At 44.5% G+C, this 20000-nt stretch overlaps 1 protein-coding gene across 7 annotated transcripts in view; it reads left to right on the forward strand.

Annotated features, from left to right (window-relative positions):
• Positions 1-20000, forward strand: part of mast3b (microtubule associated serine/threonine kinase 3b) — a 79616-nt gene that overhangs the window by 44297 nt on the left and 15319 nt on the right. For 5 of the 7 annotated variants that reach the window (XM_063201920.1, XM_063201926.1, XM_063201922.1 and 2 more), the window contains 11 exons: positions 4638-4739; positions 7175-7307; positions 8972-9039; positions 10191-10279; positions 12349-12557; positions 13009-13147; positions 13423-13555; positions 15038-15203; positions 17194-17295; positions 18682-18804; positions 19719-19831. In XM_063201920.1, coding sequence (XP_063057990.1) covers positions 4638-4739; positions 7175-7307; positions 8972-9039; positions 10191-10279; positions 12349-12557; positions 13009-13147; positions 13423-13555; positions 15038-15203; positions 17194-17295; positions 18682-18804; positions 19719-19831 — 1377 coding nt within the window. The remainder of the gene's footprint in view (positions 1-4637; positions 4740-7174; positions 7308-8971; positions 9040-10190; positions 10280-12348; positions 12558-13008; positions 13148-13422; positions 13556-15037; positions 15204-17193; positions 17296-18681; positions 18805-19718; positions 19832-20000) is intronic. The other 2 variants (XM_063201921.1, XM_063201924.1) reach the window with 1 other exon arrangement.

A 20000-nucleotide genomic window follows, 5' to 3' on the forward strand; every position in this document is an offset into this window, starting at 1 on the left:
CAATTTGTGTTACGAAATTGAACTTGTAGTAAATATTACTGTCTTGAGTTTTTTTCACATTCACATATCTTAATATAAAGTTAATATTTAAACAATCATGCCAAATGCTTCATACATTATTCAAAATGTTGCTGGTTAATTTATATATATATTATATTCCAGGTTTCATTAATGTTACAGTCACACCGCAGGATATTTGACATATAAACCTTTACATAAATCTTAACAAAAATGTTTCTTCTCATCTAAGACTAATATGAAACATAATGTACCACATCTTCTTTCATTGACATTTTTAAAGGAAAAATAGCAGTTTTGTAGGTTTTTAACCAATGTTACGAAAAACCACCCAGATGCATTATGTCACATCGCTACTGCCACTTTGAATACTGTCATATAGAAACACACACATACACACACACACGTTAAGTGAATATGTCTCGTCAGGACCGCTATGGGATATTAGATTTGCATGTGGCGTGAGTCAGGAGGGGTGTGTGTGTGTGTGTGTGTGTGTGTGTGTGTGTGTGTGTGTGTGTGTGTGTGTGTGTGTGTGTGTGTGTGTGTGTGTGTGTGTGTGTGTGTGTGTGTGTGTGTGTGTGTGTGTGTGTGTGTGTGTGTGTGTGTGTGTGTGAGACGTCAGGGGAAGCACGACAGTGGCGGATGAGTCACAGGTGAAAGTTACACTCGGCGACTGAAAGGAAAATCCTGTCATTAAACACATACACACACACACAAGATGGTGGTTGGTTATGAATATAGGAGACCTGCTTGTTCATTTTATTGAGTGGTGTCAGGGATGGTGTTCTTGTTTATCTGTGTGTGTGTTTATCAGAAGAGTGTGTGTTTTGTCTGATATGTGTAACTGTACTTTTGCCTCCTTTGTGTATTTGGGGACCGCTGTAGCGTGAAAGATGTGTGTGCATGCATAACAGTATGAGTCATGCATACATTGACGAGAGAGAGAGAGAGAGAGAGAGAGACTGCGCACACATGCTTGTGTGTGTGAGTGCATGCATGTGTTTTTGCGTGTTTGCCTGCGCTTGAACACACTACCATGTAACAGTAGCAGCCTGCTCTCTCCTCTCCTCTCCTCTCCTCTCCTCTCCTCTCCTCTCCTCTCCTCTCCTCTCCTCTCCTCTCCTCTCCTCTCCTCTCCTCTACCCATCTGCTGTGAGAGCGATTGCTGATCTGTTCTGTTCTATCGGACTTTGTTCCTCCCTCCAAAGTTTATCTTTAGAGAAGCGGCCTGCCCGTTCTTTCCACTGCGCTGCTATGACTCAGTCTCACAAGGAGGTTACTGAACATGGCAGCGCTGTTTGTTTTTCTGTGTGTGTCTGTGCGCGTGTGCTTTTGTGCGCCTGCGTGCGTGTGTGTGTGCGTGCGTGTATGTGTTTCTGTGTATCTGTGTGCATGCCCGTGTGTGTGTGTTTGTGGGTACGTGTGTCTGTGCGTATGTCTGTGCGTGTGTCTGTGTGCTTGTGCGTGTGCACGTGTGTGTGTCGGCGTGTAAGAATATGCATGCGTGTGTGTTGCATGTAGTGTGTGTTCCGAGTTGTTGGATGTCATCCAGGTGATGTCTATGTGATGCATCTCTGCTTACCCTGCACTATAGGGCCGATGTGTTGAGCCGCCGCTTGTATTTTTATGCCAAACCAAAATGGGGATGTACTCCTGTCATCTACAGCTTGATAGGCCATGACTAATGCGCGCTTGGCTACATTTCTCTGCTCTATGTGTGTGTGTGTAGTGTGTGTAACACGTTTAGTGTTACAGCGCACGCGCGCGCGCGCGCGCGCGCGTGTGTGTGTGTGTGTGTGTGTGTGTGTGTGTGTGTGTGTGTGTGTGTGTGTGTGTGTGTGTGTGTGTGTGTGTGTGTGTGTGTGTGTGTGTGTGTGTGTGTGTGTGCGTGTGTGTGTGTGTGTGTGTGTGTAAGTATGGGTATGTGTTTGACTTGAGCACAGAATAGTCCTCGGGGTCTTCCTTGTTTGAACTATCCACCCACGTCCTACACACACACACACACACACACACACACACACACTCACAGAGCACCGCACACCCCGTGTTCACGGAGGCGAATGATAACATTAGCCGTGACTTTGGTGTCCCCGTCCCTGTCCCTGGCTTCTTCTTCCGTGCCTTTTGGCAGAGCTTTGGCTGTCATATCGGGTTTCCTGAAGGACGACTGAGGTGGCGTCAGTAGGCGCGGGGTGCTCTCAGGTGAATGCCGCTGCGGCCTGTTAGCGCCTCTTCTAATCCAATCAGCTTCTGTCAAACTCAGGAAGTGCAATCAGGGCCTGGTCCCTCAAGACGTTTCATTGGGAGATGAGCAAATATCCCGTGGTTGATTGATGTATTATGAATGACACATTATGTATTTAATTGTGTCATTCACAGCTGTCATTTACGTTCATGTCTTGTTTTCCAATCTTAGAAATGGTCATCTCTCTTTCGTCTCTATCTGGCTCTGGAGACTGGCCACATTACAAATGCGTTATCTTATGCTTTCCATTTTGCGGCTGATGACTGGGATCTAATTGCCTGGTTAAAAACAGACTCGTGAGACAAGTGAGATTGTGGGGGCTACCTATGCAATTTTGTCGTAGGAAAGGGTGTGGTTTACGATTGCCCATGGGCGTTTATTGGCCGTTGCGATTATCATTTGGCATTTACACAGCCCAACTCCGGTGAAGTTGCATTTATCAAATTAGAAATGAGTACATATGTCCCCCAAAACAATATTTTTTCTTGGTTTTAACACTTAATATGTTGTCTTTTCACTATTCTCCATCTAATGAATAGATTGAATGTTTTGAAAATTATAGCATTTTGATTTTATTCACTGTTTACCAAACGTCCCAACTTCACCGGAGTTGGGGTTCGTACACAGCCCATAGCCAATTGTGTCAGTTGTATCTATTCAAACAAACTGCAACTTTTCATTTGTTAAGAAGTAGGACACGCCTTTCCACCCCTTCTTGCTCTAACTGGCTCCATCGCTCAGGGCCTCACTTTTGGGGTAGAATCCATGCTAGTATTCAGATCAGAACGATCGTGGATATCCCAGGCTAGGGTTCTAGGGTCCCATATTGAGGATTTTGCATTATGTTACACTTAGTGGTCACTTTCATCCAAAGCTACTTATCGTTATTGTCTAACAGATCTTAGTTACTGTCCCTGGAGCAATGTGGCGTCAGGTGCCTTGCTCAAGGACACTTGTTGAGCCATGGATGGAGGTAAGGGTGAAATTCGAACCTACAACCCTCTGATCTTAAGACCACCTCCCTAAACAATTAGGCCACGGCTTATGTATGTAACATTTGGAACATCCCAGTAGCAGGCAGCGATAGGACATGACTTAAGTGGCATTGCAGAGAGTGAACACACCTTTGAAGTATTCTCATCCTAGCAATACGTAATCAAACTACCTCTGCGGCCAATATTCCACTGCCAATCCAGTCTCCAGCCTTATTGAGCCTCACAATCTGCTCTGGCCCGATCAAAGCTCTTCCTTTCAGGGCATCTGGGAGTAGCCAGCCGGCCTGTTCAGTTTACAGCTCGCCCTGTGCCCAGGTGCCTGGCTCTCTGTGCGTAATCAGATTGGCACCACGTCTGATTCCGGCCGAGGGCATCCAACTCCCTGGCATGTGGTGGATCGCAGGCGAGCGGGCGGTAAAGCAGATGAAACTGGCATGTTGTGCTCGCTCCGACACTGGAGTTAGTGAGTCATGCGAGGCAGAGGAGACGAGAGGAGGAGAACTCACTCACTCACTCACTCACTTACCAACTCACTCACTCACTTACCAACTCACTCACTCACTCACTCACTCGTCTTCACCCTGCGGTGGAGGGGAGAGGACAGGAGAGGAGGAGGACTCGCTTGCTCCCTCGCTCACTCACTTAGTCACTCACTCATCCGGCAGAGAGAAAAAGGCTCACTCTCTCTCTCTGTCTCTCTCCCCCTCTCTCCCTCTCTCTCCCTCTCTCTCTCTTGCTCTCTCTCGCTCTCTTGCTCTCACTCCCTCACCCACCAGAGAGAAGATGAGAGGAAAGAGTCTCTCTCTCTCTCTCTCTCTCTCTCTCTCTCTCTCTCTCTCTCTCTCTCTCTCTCTCTCTCTCTCTCTCTCACACACACACACTCACTCACTCACTCACTCACTCACTCACTCACTCACTCACTCACTCACTCACTCACTCACTCACTCACTCACTCACTCACTCACCCACTCAGTGTTTGACTCACTCTCTCTCTGGCTGTCACCTGGGTTCACCCTGCAGAGAGAAGAGGAGGATCACTCCCTCACCTGGTTCCACCCTCCTCAGAGTCACATTTAAGGGAAACTGCAGCGTCCCGACTCGGGCGGACATCTTGGCTCTTCACAGATGCAGTTTCCCTCTTGTCTGAAAAGTCATTGTGTATTCTGAACATTATAATTAAGAACCGCTTCCCTCTGTTTGAAGGTTGTCATTAAGCACTGAGCAGCAGAAATGCTAAAGGTTAAAATGATTTTCATCTTTATCCCCCCCCCAAATCTCTCTCTCTCTCTCTCTCTCTCTCTCTCTCTCTCTCTCTCTCTCTCTCTCTCTCTCTCTCTCTCTCTCTCTCTCTCTCTCTCTCTCTCTCTCTCCTCTAGGCGTTTGAGCGTTCGGAGAGTGCGGAGGTGACGGTGATTAGTCAGCTGGTGAGGAAGATGCTGATCATCATCTCCCGGCCGGCCAGGCTGCTGGAGTGTCTGGTAAGGCAGAGGAGGGGTCTCTACTCTACTCTCTACTCATTGCGTGTGCGTGCGTGCGTGCGTGTGACTCTCTTTCTATCTTACTCTTACCTGCAAACTTGATCATGACATTTATGTTGGTTATCTCTGTGTGTTTTGACACACGTATTCTAAAAAGTGCCATCACGCACAACTAAAATGAGTGTGTTTCTGCGCGCGCGTGTGCACGCCTGCCTTCGTGTACCTTCGTGCGTGCGCGTGTGTACACGTGTAGTGTCTGTGCTGCCTGGTGTTGCAGGGATTAAAGTTTTCCGTCGCTATGACGGATTTCCGTCAACTGGATTTTCGTTTGGACGGATTTCCGTCCTTATAATTCATGTCAATTAATTTACAATTTTTACTTTCCAACTGAACTCAAATCGAGAGCACTCCTGGTCATGAGAAGGGGAGGAAAGGTGTGTTTGGTGTACGGATATAGTTATACACGCCACCACCGGTGGTGTCATACAACAGATTCACTCAGTAGTTTTGAGCCATCGTCTTCCGTGTTCCAAAAAAAAAAAGTTCACGAGCGGTCAACAAATCAGTTGCGGCGCAGAGCGAGAGATTAAAAAAACAAATAGCCAACATTGTTGCTGATGGCAGAAAAGAAAATAAGTGTAATACTATGTCTTTAAAGTGCAATGACCATCATTAAACGAGTTGGACTGATATTCCAATATGGGCTAATAATAATGCATATGCATGGAATGCATAGCTGGAAGAAGGTAGGACACGTTTCCATTATCATTGCACCTGCCGTGGTGGATAGTTGGAAAAAAAAAGAATAGTTTACTTAAACTGCGCATGATAACCTTTTCATGAAGGGTTGTCCTTTTAAGCATTGTGACTTTTACTAACATTATTCATAGCCCCAATGGGACGGCTATCATTGGCAGCTAGCTAGGATATACCGTGCGTAATACCATGCGTTTCATCCTCAAAGTTTAGCGCGTTTGACTGGCTACGTGTAGAACTAGCTCTAGTTGTCTTTCTGACAATTTACAGTCTAACCTGTAATCATAGCATATTAACTTTGTTGTTGTCGATAGTTTTGCTAACTGCAATAGTGTGCAGCAACAGTGTGTGTGCTTGTTTTTGAGTGGCTCAACGTCTGTGTCCATCTTCTCGGACTATACGCTTCGTTTGAGTTCAGTTATTTGCGCACTCAAGACTGATAGGTGGGTGATTTGCCTTGAGTCGAGTGGAAAGTTACGCGACAAGCTTGGGAAAGTGTGTTACTTTCGATAGACGTATGTCTGTGACTGTGTCGTGTCTGCTTGTGTCGTGTCAGCTTGTAGGAGAGAACACGGGTGCGTGTTGGAATCGGGGACGTTTTTTAAAATCAATGGTAAGCGTGTGCCTGTCACCGCACATCGAGAAGCAAAAACGTACCGGTAGCCATAGGTTTTCAAAACGGTAGAACACAAGAGGTAGACTACCGCACCCTGTTTGTAAACGTCAACGTCAAGTTATCTGTAACAGGATGAATAGTGAAAATCATACAAAATAACCAACTAGTTTTCTCCCTCTGATTGCTATGACCAGTGCATTATTTTTTAAATGTCAGAAATACTGCAAGCAATGCGCACCAGTGCTTTCACCAGAACAGTGTTGCCCATTCTGATGGGAAAGACAAAATATACTACTACTACAAAAAAAAACCATAATGGGATCACTGTATCAACGCATTGTAATTCCAAATCAATAATTCTGTGATATCAGCTAGACCATTTTGAAGCAACACTCATTGTGAATCCATTCTGCATAATGTTGTGAACAATTCATAAACAATGGGTAGAAATAAGAGGAAATAACCAAAACATGCCCCAAATTGCAGTTCAATGTTTACAGTCTGATATATCCATTATCCCTCCATTCTCGGCCAGTTCCAGTCAATCTGGTGGCCTAGGCCTGTCCCCTTTCCCTCTTTCCTTTTTCTTGTATTTAGAAATTGGCATCTGTAAACATAGCATTGTAGGCCTACATCTGATTGAGCACATCTGATCTAGTACCTACAGGTACATTCATACTGAGAGTGTATATAGGCCTACTGAGTGTATAATGAATATTCATTGTTAATGTGAAGTGTAAAGTTTTATGTTGGTTGAAGTTCTGATTTTGTGGCACTTTTTGGTATTACTGGCGCCCTCAAGACATAGGTCTATTCTGCTCTAGGCGACTGCCCTGTCTGCCTATGCCTAGTGCTGGCTCTGGCACCATTCCTTGCATAAAACCAGTGTATGTTTCGTTATGAGGGCAAAGCCTGGCTACATTGGTTTTCGTAGGGTTACGGAGTGATACTCGATCGGGTACCTAACCGGTAAAAAAGTTCAGTCAGATGACTTTTTTTTGCTTTAATCCCTGGTGTTGACACCTGTTGTGTGTATCCCACCTGGCGTTGTTGTTGTTGTCAGGAGTTTGATCCTGAGGAGTTCTACCACCTGCTGGAGGCTGCGGAGGGCCATGCCAAGGTCGGCCAGGGCATCAAGACCGACATCCCCCGATACATCATCAACCAGCTGGGCCTCAACCGAGACCCGCTCGATGGTACGCCGCACCAGAGGTCGCGTTAACCGACAAATGTCCGTCATTGACGGATTTTTTTGAAGGATGACGGAAAATTCTGAAGCCTGTCCGTCATTTTGACGGATCAATATTCAGGGTGATGATAAATAAATCACAAGTTTAAATAGGCCTACGCCTCTATCGAGTAGAGCAAATATGCATTTCAATTAGGCATAGTTATCAGCGCAGATAATTTCATGCTACTATCGTTTGCCTTTCTCCCTCTCCTTGATTGTCATACCATGCGCCGCAGCTGGGTTGTGCGGCTGGCTGCAGCAGAGCGCGCGCCTCTGCACTTGCTCAAAATAATGAATTAAAATAACTAAGACGTTGCCACCATACACGTGTGACTTCGACTTTAAGATTCAGAACTATTTGTAGACCTAAGCCTACATTTACAGACTATCTGATTTTCTGCCAATGACGAAGTTGTCCCTCTATCGCCCTTCATAGAAGCATTCTTTCATAACTCCTCGCTTGAAACATAAACAAATATGCGAATAGCACGTTTGCTAGCCAGAACCTTCACTCAAAGGCAACGCAGGTCTAAAACGGCTTCAGAACATTAACTAATAAAAACGACGGATATTCAAGAACCAAAATATTACCAGGCAACGCAACTTACAACTTGGCAAACGTTGCCAGAAACGGCTAACCTTCTCTCATTTCGATAGCTGGTTCACCCATTATAGGCGATATATTTTTTATTCAGACAACTTTACCGCGCTCCCAGAGGCAACATAAGCCGATGGGGCTACGTATGGAGAGGTTCCCTTTACCGTCGCTGACATTTTTCAACAAAGTTTTGCGAAATCTGGTCGTCTTCCTGTTGTAGGCTTCAGTGCCTTTATCTAGGCCTACTGTCTGGGCTACACCTTTCTGACGGCTTTCCTTTCCATCGTGCATGTGAAGTCCAACGCGAATATTATTTAACACTGCGCCTTTGTATTACAATCGGTGCATTAATCAGAGCAAATCGAGTGACTGACAGCTGTTGGATAAAGCCCTGCACGCGTCTTTTAAAAAAGTGCTTGTGGTGACCATAGCGCTAAACACTGAATCAGACGCGCGCCATGAGAGGCAGAGAGAGAAAGTGGACAGCAAAATTGACTCCATCCTCGAAGTTGGAGAATGAATGTCGAGTGAAAGGGGGTGTATTCACAGCGGTTTACTCTCAATTGGCCGCAATTGCGCATGTGTTGTTCTCGGTGCGGGGTCGCGACCCCCACATTGAGAAACTAGGTGGCGAATTTAAAAAATAGGCGATGACGGATTTTTTTTTACCCTGTCCGTCAAAATGACGGACTGTGAAAAAGTCTAGCGCAACCTCTGCGCCGCACGTACGCACACACGCACACATACACACACACACACACACACACACACACACACACACACACACACACACACACACAGAGAGAGAGAGAAAGAGAGTTAGGTTTTTAGTGCTTTCAGTAACAACAGTCTATCTACCACATAAAGTAGTAAATGGTGTAACAGCTGTGTAATATCATGTGCTAGTGTTGTACCTACACCATGAATGTACTTTTTCTTTTACTGTTTTGACACCTCTGGGTATTAATGACAGGATGATGTGTCCAGTGTCCAGCTAATGGAGACTAACCATGTGTATTGGCTTCTGGCAGGCATGGTGCAGTTGGACCAGTACGATTCCACCCCCTCACTGACCGTGGAGTCGGAGGAGTCACCTGATGTAAGTTGTGCCACAGACACACCTTCACAACCGATGAGACACGCATATGACAAACATGCACACACTGATCCCTCTGTAAGAGCCATGCACCCCACGTAAATCAACACTGGTAAAAAAAAGTACTGGTTTTGTGGGGTAAAAAGTACTGTTTTTTTATTTTCTTTCAAAATTGATCCTGTGGTTAATCAACTCCTGAACAGGGTGAGTGAGTGGTACTCTGTGTCTCTTCATGGACAGTAATTGAACTATGCCATTTTGCCAAACCGGGTAGCTGAGCTGGACTTCAAATGAGATGCGACAGTGAAAGTTTCCATCAACCTGTATGGTGATTGAAGAGATAAAGTGCTTACTGTAAGCGCTGCTTTAAAGTGGTAGCGTTTTATCTGAGAGATGTGGTGCAACAAAATCTGAACTCGTTTGGAGAAGTGGAGGCACACACTCTCACAAACTCTCTCCCACACACACACACACACACACACACACACACACACACACACACACACACACACACACACACACACACACACACACACACACACACACATTCTCATCACACGTGAGGCGTCCTTTTCTGGGGGTAGATGCAGCTGAGACATGTGAGGCACTTAAACACCGCTGGGGAAACACGTGAGAGCCGATGCCAGTGTATAGACACACACACACACACACACACACACACACACACACACACACACACACACACACACACACACACACACACTCACACACACACACATTGAATTGTATTGATGGAGACACACATTAGATTAGAGTGAATTCCGCTGCGCTGTGTCTTTGTCTGTCTGCTGCTCAGTCCTGTGGGGCACAACACAAAGGGATTTACATTTTAATCAAGGGGCTCCCCCTCTCTTCTCTTCTCTTCTCCCTCTCGCTCTTTCTTTTTCTGTCTCTCTTTCGTTCCCTCCTTTCCTCCCACCCTGCCTGTCTCTCTCTTTCCCGCCTGTTTTTTTTTTTAACCCAACTCACTCTCTCCCTCTCTCCCTCTCTCCCTCTCTCCCTCTTCCCCAAAACCCACTCCACCCACCCACTCCCACTCTTTCTTTCTCTCACTGTGTCTCTCTGCCTCTGCACGTTTCTTTCTCTCTTTTGCTTCTCTCTCTCTCTCTGTCTACTATTCTCTCCTCCCTCAGCAGAACCGCTCTCTGCTCACACCCCCTCGCAGGAAACCGTTGGAGAGCGATTTCGAGACTATCAAACTCATCAGCAACGGGGCTTATGGGTAATGCGTTTTTTTCTGCTGTTGTTTTTTTCTCTCCTTCCTTCACGCCACAGCGACTCATCACATCGCCATCATATTGATCGCATAACGGCATCATTTTCAAAAGAGATGAGCTCATTAAGCAGTCACATGTACGGTCTAAATAGACTTGGAAAGAAATGGGAAGGCACAACACAAAAACACAATACAACTACAATACAAATCGAGCATGAAAATTAACTTGTTTGAATGTTGAATGAACAGATTCTAAACAGAAAATGTTACCTGTGGAATATATTAGCCCAAAATAGTTTGACAGGATTATGTTTCACCTTTCGCAGTACCTATTCAATTTAGGGGAGGTGGTTCCTTGAACATAACGGATGATAGACTAGTGAAAATGGTGGCCTGACCCTCTAGTTTAGTCGTGTGTAACACATCACTGATTTTTGAGAATTTGGCTAAAACATCTCCCACTCATAACGGCTAATTTTGTTGAAAATCAATGACAATTTCATGAACAAGCACAATCCAGGTAATGATCAAGGGGTTTGTTACACGTATGTACATTTGTTTTAAAGGTTTAATGGTCATTTTATTATATTTCATTATTATACGGCACTCTAGAATGGTGCAAGAGCTCCCATTCACTTTCAATGGGCGGACCCAACGTTCGGTGGTCACTACTTTTCTGTAATGCCCACCTAATAATACCCGCTGCCAATGGCAACGAGTTTGGTCACTTCAGAGATCACTCCGCAAGTAGATCGGTCATATCTTCACTGATATGTCTTGCCTTCTGATTTTTAGCAGTAGGCCTAGGCTATGTCAGCAGCGCGATTAGCGCACGCTGCTGGTGGCCCACTGATGCTCCGGTAACCAACCACTTCTCAAACGTCTCAAGACGAATTGCAACAACACTAGAAGTCTCATTCAGCGATTAAATTTAACAGTTATGTCATCCTGACAAAGTTAATACAAAAAAGGCCGAGTGGTAGCCCATCAGGATTCATCAGTAACATCTCATGTCCGAGTGTTGCCGTTCCAAGAAAGCAAACTGTCACTGTCCGCCGGCCGCTGTCGTGACATATTTTATTAACACTATTATTTTTTATTTCATTTTTTTTTTTTTTTTACAAGTGAGGAGTTTGTTGACAGTTTCCTTAAGGGTGTAGCTATAGGTTAGAAGTTGCCTCCGTCAGCCAACCATCTGGCGCACAGTGCTCTGCCTGCTGTAGCAGGATCAATAATGATGACCAGGGCGCACAGCAGTGCTTGGGTTGCTATGCTTTTTTTCTGAAATACTATAGTACTATAATACTATTAGATAGAAATATTCCTGTTATGAACCCGAGTTTAGTAGATATCGCGCAGTGAACGAGGCAGCCTGCAAATAGTGTGAAGCCCAGCGTGGCTGTAACAAGTTAGAAAGTAGCCAAACTCTGTTGCTTGGTAACCTTTTTAAATTATGAGCGTTCCACGAACTATCTTTCTTTGCGCATGCTACAAAATGGCAATAAACATGTTATTTTAAACTACTGGTTAACTATTTATGCTTTCTAATGTTGGTAAAAGCCGTATAATAAGCGGGATAATGTATTGTCCACATGTGACTATCGGAAAATATTTCCCTTCGAAGCGGAATAACACCCCTCCGCCTTCGGCGTCGGGGGGTGTTATTCGCCTCGTCGGGAAAATATTTTCCTATAGTCACGTGTGGACAATACATTATCCCTTACTTACGGTATACTTCCCACCTCCCACAAAACCTGCTGTCCTAAGCACGGACATAATCATTTCAATTGATTTAAAATGAAAAACTCACTGATGGAGTAGAATGATATCGCCATTTCATAGAAGAGCATATTGAAATAGTAGTCATTTTCTGATCGCTCAAAATTACAGTTTCTTTATTACAGTATACGTATATTATTGACCTGCACCTGTTCTTGCTATAGTTTGTCTGCGTGACTGACATACACCTGTGCTTGATGCAGTTTATGTGTGGGTGATGTACTTCGCCATGCCTCAGTGTATGTCTCTATGATTGACTTGTACCTGTCCTTGCTGTTGTTCCTGTTGTTCTACAGGGCTGTGTACTTGGTGCGACACAAGGAGACTCGTCAGCGGTTCGCAATGAAGAAGATCAACCGTCAGAACCTGATCCTGAGGAACCAGATCCAGCAGGTGTTTGTGGAGCGTGACATCCTCACCTTTGCCGAGAACCCCTTTGTAGTCAGCATGTTCTGCTCCTTCGAGACGAGACGACACCTGTGCATGGTAATGGAGTACGTGGAAGGTAGGGGAAGACAACACACACGCACGCACGCGCGCATACACTCTCCAAAAAGAAAGTCCAGTTGCCTACAATTAAAGTCATCTGGCTAAGGTAGTAAGAAGTTGATGGCTGTAGTGTTCTTCAGTAAAACACATAAAACATCACCATTGTTCGAGAGACTGTAGCCAATAATGTTATAAACTGTTAAACTGCTTTATATAAATTTGTCAGCTAAGTGTAGTAAAATGAAACATAATGTAACGGAAAAATTAGAATCTTAACAATTTATCAAATTATTTGGAAAAAACCTTTGATGTCATCTGTGTGGTGTCCACAAGCGACGAGTGTAACCAATGGTCTAGAAATAACTGTTCAACTGCTTTGTGTAAATCTGCCAGCTAAGTATAATAAGACCTCTGGTTGTTTGGAAAATGACCTTTGACCCCTCCAACTTCCTGTGTGGTGCCTGTAGGTGGTGACTGTGCCAACCTGCTGAAGAACATGGGGCCGCTGCCCGTGGACATGACGCGCATGTACTTCGCCGAGACCGTGTTGGCCCTCGAGTACCTCCACAACTATGGCGTCGTGCACCGCGACCTCAAACCAGACAAGTCAGTAGCAGCAGGGAGATATGTGTGTGTGTGCTTGTGACAAAATTCATTTCTTGACATGGACAATAAAGTTGCATAAAATATTACTAATCCATTCAAACATTATTGTGGCCATATTCTGAAACTAGGCAACTGTAGACAACTTTTGTTGATCATTTTTATCAAAAAATTAGGTGCCAATCATGTTGTTGTCCAGCAACATTCCTCAATTTCCCTACGCATCATCACCCTTATTAATGATTAATTTCTTATGCTCTCTTTGTTTCCTGCTGCAGTTTGCTGATCACCTCCATGGGTCACATCAAGCTGACGGACTTTGGGCTGTCCAAGGTGGGCCTGATGAATATGACTACCAACTTGTATGAGGGACACATGGAGAAGGACACCCGCGAGTTTGTGGACAAGCAGGTAACTTACCGCTCACTAGACCAAACTACCTTACACAGGGTTCCCACGGGTCATGGAATTTCTAAAAATACCTTGGATTTTCATAAAAGTTTTTCCAGTCATGGAAAGTCATGGAATTTTACCATTTTGCATGCCTAGTCATGGAAAATCATGGAATAGTTGTGTAAAAGCAAAACTCTTTTGCTTGGTGTATGACACTGTTTCTTACTGGTTATACTACAACGCTTCGCCAACATTCTACAATGCAGTGAGCCCACTGAAGTCTAGCGGTGGCTCGGCGTCTCATCTAGGGGTGAAGATAATCTTTAGTTTTCACACTTTTAGAAACATTTTAATGTTATTTCTTTTTATGGAAATGGTCATGGAATTTCAGTTTTTTGGGTCTGGAAAGTCATGGAAAATCATGGAATTTTATATCTGAATTAGAGTGCGAACCCTGCTTACAGCTCTTCCTAGTACTGTGTACTACTTCAGTGAGGCTTAGGGGGGGTGCACAATTACTGTTTTCAGGCCGAGTTTGCTAGTGTCTGTTCCCACACAAGTTACATACGGAACTCAAATGCTTGCCTGTGAACCACTCTGGTTCACACGGGGCTCTGAACTTTTCCTTATGTGACTGCGTGTTACCTGGATAAGCCTGCTGATGTCCATGTTGTTGTCACGGTTTGCAGAGAAAAAAACAATGTCTTTTTTCGGTTTGTATCGTGAGCCAGCTTTCCGTTTCTCAAACCTTCAGACTTACGGCGTGAACACGACGGCTGGTTTGAGATTAGTTGTGGCAGGGTTCCCATGGGTCATGGAATTTCTGGAATATCATGGAATTTCATAAAAGTTTTTCCAGTCATGGAAAGTCATGGAATTTTACCATTTTGCATGCACAGTCATGGAATATCATGGAATTTTCTTAACAGTTTTGTAGAAGAAAAATCTTTTTTTGTTTAGTGTATAACATTGTTTCTTACTGGTTATACTACACCGCTTAACCAGAGAGTGTTTGGTTTCTCGCTGTAATGTGCAACATTCTAGGATGCAATGAGTCCTCTTCAGTCTGACGGTGGCTCAGCATCGGCTCTAGGGGTGAAGATAATCTTCAGTTTTCACACTTTTTAAAAATTAAAGTTATTTCTTTTTACGGGGGTGGTCATGGAAATTCTGTGTTTTGGGTCTGGAAAGTCATGGAAAATCATGGAATTTTATATCTGAATTTGAGTGGGAACTGGAACAGGCACCAGCACGGTTCTGAAGAGTACTGAAACAAGTTTTTCATTTATTTTTTTATGCATTTTTAGGTAAAGGTTGTTCAGGAAAACCAGGAAGTAGTTCCTTTGCCGTGTCAGCTTGAGTTGAATGTTTATAAAAGTGTGTGTCATTGTGGCAACGGTTGCACTCACATGTGTGCTATTTGTGTATTTCAGGTGTGTGGCACCAGCTACAAAAATAAGTCCAGTTGCCTGCAACTGAACTCTTGTGTGTGTGTTTCAGGTGTGCGGCACCCCAGAGTACATCGCTCCGGAGGTGATCCTGCGTCAGGGCTACGGCAAGCCGGTGGACTGGTGGGCTATGGGGGTCATCCTGTATGAGTTCCTGGTAGGCTGCGTCCCCTTCTTCGGAGACACACCTGAGGAACTATTTGGACAGGTGGTCAGCGGTAAGACACGCTATAAATGCATGCACGCGTGCACACACACACACACACACACACACACACACACACACACACACTGATGTTTGCACTGTTGATGGCTGTTAACTGTTTGCACACACTGCTGATGATAGAAAGGCCCTTGTGTTGGAACCATGCGCTGAGAGTGTGCCATGTTCTTTTGTTTTGCTTTTTTGTTGTTGGTTTTTTGCCAAGTGCGTTTGAATGATACCATATATGCATTATAGTGACACATAGAACTATTTTATGTTATTTTATTGTATTTTCCTATTATGTTTGAGAGAGAGTGAGAGAGAGAGAGAGAGAGAGAGAGAGAGAGAGAGAGAGAGAGAGAGAGAGAGAGAGAGAGAGAGAGAGAGAAGAGAGAGAGAGAGAGAGAGAGAGAGAGAGAGGGAGAGAGAGAGAGAGAGAGAGAGAGAGAGAGAGAGAGAGAGAGAGAGAGAGAGATGCACAAGTGGGTGAGTGAAGTGGAGAGCGCGAAGGAGAGCCGCAGTGAGGTTTACGTAACAGCCTGGCAGTGTCTGTCTCGCTCTCCTACCCTATACTGCCTCTCTCCATGCGTAAGCTACTCTCTTTATCCACCCAGATGGCCAGAGACATTTGGATGCAAAATCAATTCATGCAAAACATTTAAGAACAAATACCACTTCATTTTCTCTACAAAAAGTCAAATCTAAATGATTGCCTCATTTATTGTTGTCACTGTCAATGTTGTTGTTGGTAATGATGTTGCTCTTATTGTTATTTTCATTTCCATTGTTGTTATTGTTATTATAATTTGCTGTAGATAACCTACAACACACCATTACATCCTACTCAACTGCACGAGTACACAGAACCTCAGCGTAGCATGAAATAATGCAGTGAGGTTGCTGTTCATTGCTTTTCCACAGGTGGCATCATGCCAGTCATGTGTTTGTGTCCTCTGCTGTGTCCGGCTGTTCAGTGCCAGGCTGTTGAGATGGAAAAGACCTTGAACACATGTTTAGTGTTGCATGTCGTGGCAGGAATCACAACATTTTAGGCCCTGCTAGTCAACCTCCTGCTGAGAGAGTAGATGTCATTTTTTAATTGCCATTGCCACTCTTGTAATTCTGTAATACCAGTCAAGTCATAACCTGGCCCCTAATAGTAGCCTGCCTCATTTAGTGACCTGGTCTAAAACATTTTTGAATAAATACAAGTTTGCCTCTTTTTGTATTAAAAGAGGCTGTCTCAATTTGTAGCCTAGTACAAAAAAATGACCCTAGCTCCCCTAGCTATTATTTGGAGAAATCCTGTCATTGTCTTGTGCTTACTAGTGATTGATGTCTGTCTTATGCATACTACTCAATATGTTGTATAGGTCTGGGCCTCTTTCTCTGTACTTATTTCTCTTTCGAACAGCATGTTTCATATGTTCACATTCTTTGCTCACCCACACATTCATCCTTTGCATGCAATCACACTCACGCACTTCCTCCCTCTCTCTCTCTCTCTCTCTCTCTCTCTCTCTCTCTCTCTCTCTCTCTCTCTCTCTCTCTCTCTCTCTCTCTCTCTCTCTCTCTCTCTCTCTCTCTCTCCTAATCTCTTTATCTCGATCTCTCTCTCACAGAGACACATGAATGTTTAAGTGTGTGTGTGTGTGTGTGTGTGTGTGTGTGTGTGTGTGTGTGTGTGTGTGTGTGTGTGTGTGTGTGTGTGTGTGTGTGTGTCCTCCAGATGCCCTGGCAGGCAGGCAGGCTTGTTGCCGTGCTTCAAAGAAGAGCCTGGCCTGGACATCTGAAGCCCTTGACATTGCATAACCTAGTTTCCCTAATTGGATTTACATATCGCGTGTGTGTGTGTGTGTGTGTGTGTGTGTGTGTGTGTGTGTGTGTGTGTGTGTGTGTGTGTGTGTGTGTGTGTGTGTGTGTGTGTGTGTGTGTGTGTGTGTGTGTGTGTGTGTGTGTGTGTGTGTGTGTGTGTGTGTGTGTGTGTGTGTGTGTGTGTGTAGATGACATCATATGGCCGGATGGGGATGATGCTCTGCCTGTCGACGCCCAGAACCTCATCACCCGCCTGCTAAGACAGAGTCCACTGGAGAGACTTGGCACAGGTAGCATACACACACATACTGTATACACAATATGTACACACACGCACACGTTCACGCACACACACACACACACACACACACACACACACACACACACACACACACACAAACTAAAGCACATATACAGTATACCCATGCATACACACACGCTCGCACACACCCTGACACACAATAGTGCTCTAATCCAGGGGTTCCCAAACTTTACCATGACAAGGCCCCCCATAGACTGGTAGATTCCAGCCAAGGCCCCCCTTTCATTGGTTGTGCTTTTTTTTCTGCACCCTTTTCACAATCATACTCTGTCTCTATGTCACGGCCCCATTCGGAAATATAGAATAGCAGTAATAGTAGTCCTTTTCAGAGATGGGGTAGATTATAATAATGCTGTTCTCAACTAATGAGAATATTGTCTAACTTATGTTTGTTTATTTTGGTTTACATTCAATTATTTATTTTATTTCACTATACTTATTCACCCAACTAGCCATGGGCCCCGGCCCCTACTTTGAAAGCCACGTTCTAATCTCATTAGAACTGGTCTGTGTGTACCTGAATGCTGGAGGAAGAGGAAGTGTGAGGGAGGCGGATTAGAGGAATACACACTCACACCGTCAGTGGGACATGCTGTACTCCCTCCATCTGTCAAGGTCCTCCTTTGTCCAGGTCATGGTTTGCCCGGTTACCATCAGACCTAGTCACATGTGATTGGACCATATCAACAGTGTTCATGCTAGAAAAGCAGCATTATATTAACAATGATGGCATTTCACCTTGTCTAAACCCCCACCCCCTCCTCCAACCACTTATCTGTGTTATTGTTTGTTGTGTTTCACTAACACTGTGGATATGGCACATTAACAGTGGCACTTTGGTTTATTTCCACCTTGGCACTGGAGAGCCAAGTTGTGTGACTACATTTTTTTCTTTTGGGGAATTTTTTGAGTACAACATTTTCATCGCTCATGAATGAAATGAAATAAAGCAACTTGTATCTTGAATCCGAAGTTGGATTTGGCTTTTGGAGCTTGAAGATGGCTGTGAGCCTGTGACCATTATGTGACCCTCATGTCACATGGCTGAGATGAAAAGTGTAACCCCTTTAACGTACACAAAAATAATCACCTTTGCCTACAATTCAGCTTTTTGCGCCAATATGCTGAATGTGGAAATCTAATGCACTGAGAATGTGCACATCTAAATGAATAAAGATTCTATAGTTGTTGCCGACTTAAATCAATTCAAAAGAAAGGACAGCACTCCTAGTCATTGTTGAAAGTGTATTGCGCGTTTTGGTCCGTACCTTCAGTGGCGGCCCTCTTAGTAACCCAAGTTTCAAAAAACCTAAAACACTTCTCCTTCTATCCCTCCCTCTTTCCATGCCCATAGGTGGCGCTCCAGAGGTGAAGCAGCATCCCTTCTTCTTTGGTCTGGACTGGAACGGCCTGCTCAGGCTGAAGGCAGAGTTCATCCCTCAGCTGGAGTCAGAAGACGACACTAGCTACTTTGACAGTAAGTTACACTCACGCAGATGCAGACACACGGGCACGGATGACGCATGGACGCACACACACAGGCATACACTCACAAACACAGGAATAGATCTGCCAAGCACACAGACTTCACACAAACAACCCTGTCTTGACATGCAGACTAAAGTAAACGCAGAAAATAAACAAGGTCATTTGTTGGCGATATAAAATACAGAAATGAATGTAGTAGTGTTGCACCGATACCATTTTTTGGCCCCGATACCGATACCCGATACCTGGCTGTGCAGTATCGGCCGATACCGATACCGATACCGATACCGATACCACCCTATTTGAAATGTATGAAGGGCTGTAGTGCATACTACTTGCAGGGCTTTTTTTGAACGGGGAAATAGGGGCGCTCCACCCTCATACCTCCGTGGGTGCACTCTACTTTTATTTATATATATATATATTTGAGTGCCCCTAGTAAATTTCTCATTCACGTGGGGGAACACCCCCCTTCACCCCGGTAACCTGCCATGATGGTCCCTCATGCCAAAAAATCCTAGAAAAAGCCCTGCTACTACTTGGATGTAAAATCATTGCATGGCTTTGTCAGGCTGCTGCCTAGCTTTGTGAAACAGGAAAAAGACTAATACAAAGTGAATCCAGCAAAACTTTTTATACTTTTTAAATGAAATAACTAATTTCAAGGCTGTTTAAGTGTAAGTGCCATACAAGCAAATGTAAATGGTATCGGTGGCCTATTTGTTGGTACTCGCCGATACGATACCACCATTTTAGTACCGATCCACCGATACTGGTATCGGTATCTGTGCAACACTAGAATGTACAGATACCGCTGTTCTAGATATAAAAGGGTCTTATATATGGGTCTGATATGTGTGTTTGCGTGTGTGTTTACGTGTGTGTGTGTTTCCCATCCTGCAGCTCGATCAGAACGCTACCACCACCTGGGATCAGACGAGGATGAGGAGACTAATGATGAAGAGTCGTCCCTGGAGATACGCCAGTTCTCCTCCTGGTCCAACCGCTTCAGCAAGGTAATGAGAAATGACAGTCTTCTTCAGTATTATACCGTACCTTTCTTGCCCATAGTCTCTTATGTTGTGATGGTCAAACCGCTTCAGCAAAGTAAAGAGATATGAGTCTTCGCCAATATTATTGGTTTGGACGTTTATGTGTGTGTGTGTGTGTGTGTGTGTGTGTGTG

This window comes from Engraulis encrasicolus, chromosome 6, assembly GCF_034702125.1.
Source record: "Engraulis encrasicolus isolate BLACKSEA-1 chromosome 6, IST_EnEncr_1.0, whole genome shotgun sequence".
In the NCBI taxonomy this organism is placed as follows: Eukaryota; Metazoa; Chordata; class Actinopteri; order Clupeiformes; family Engraulidae; genus Engraulis; species Engraulis encrasicolus.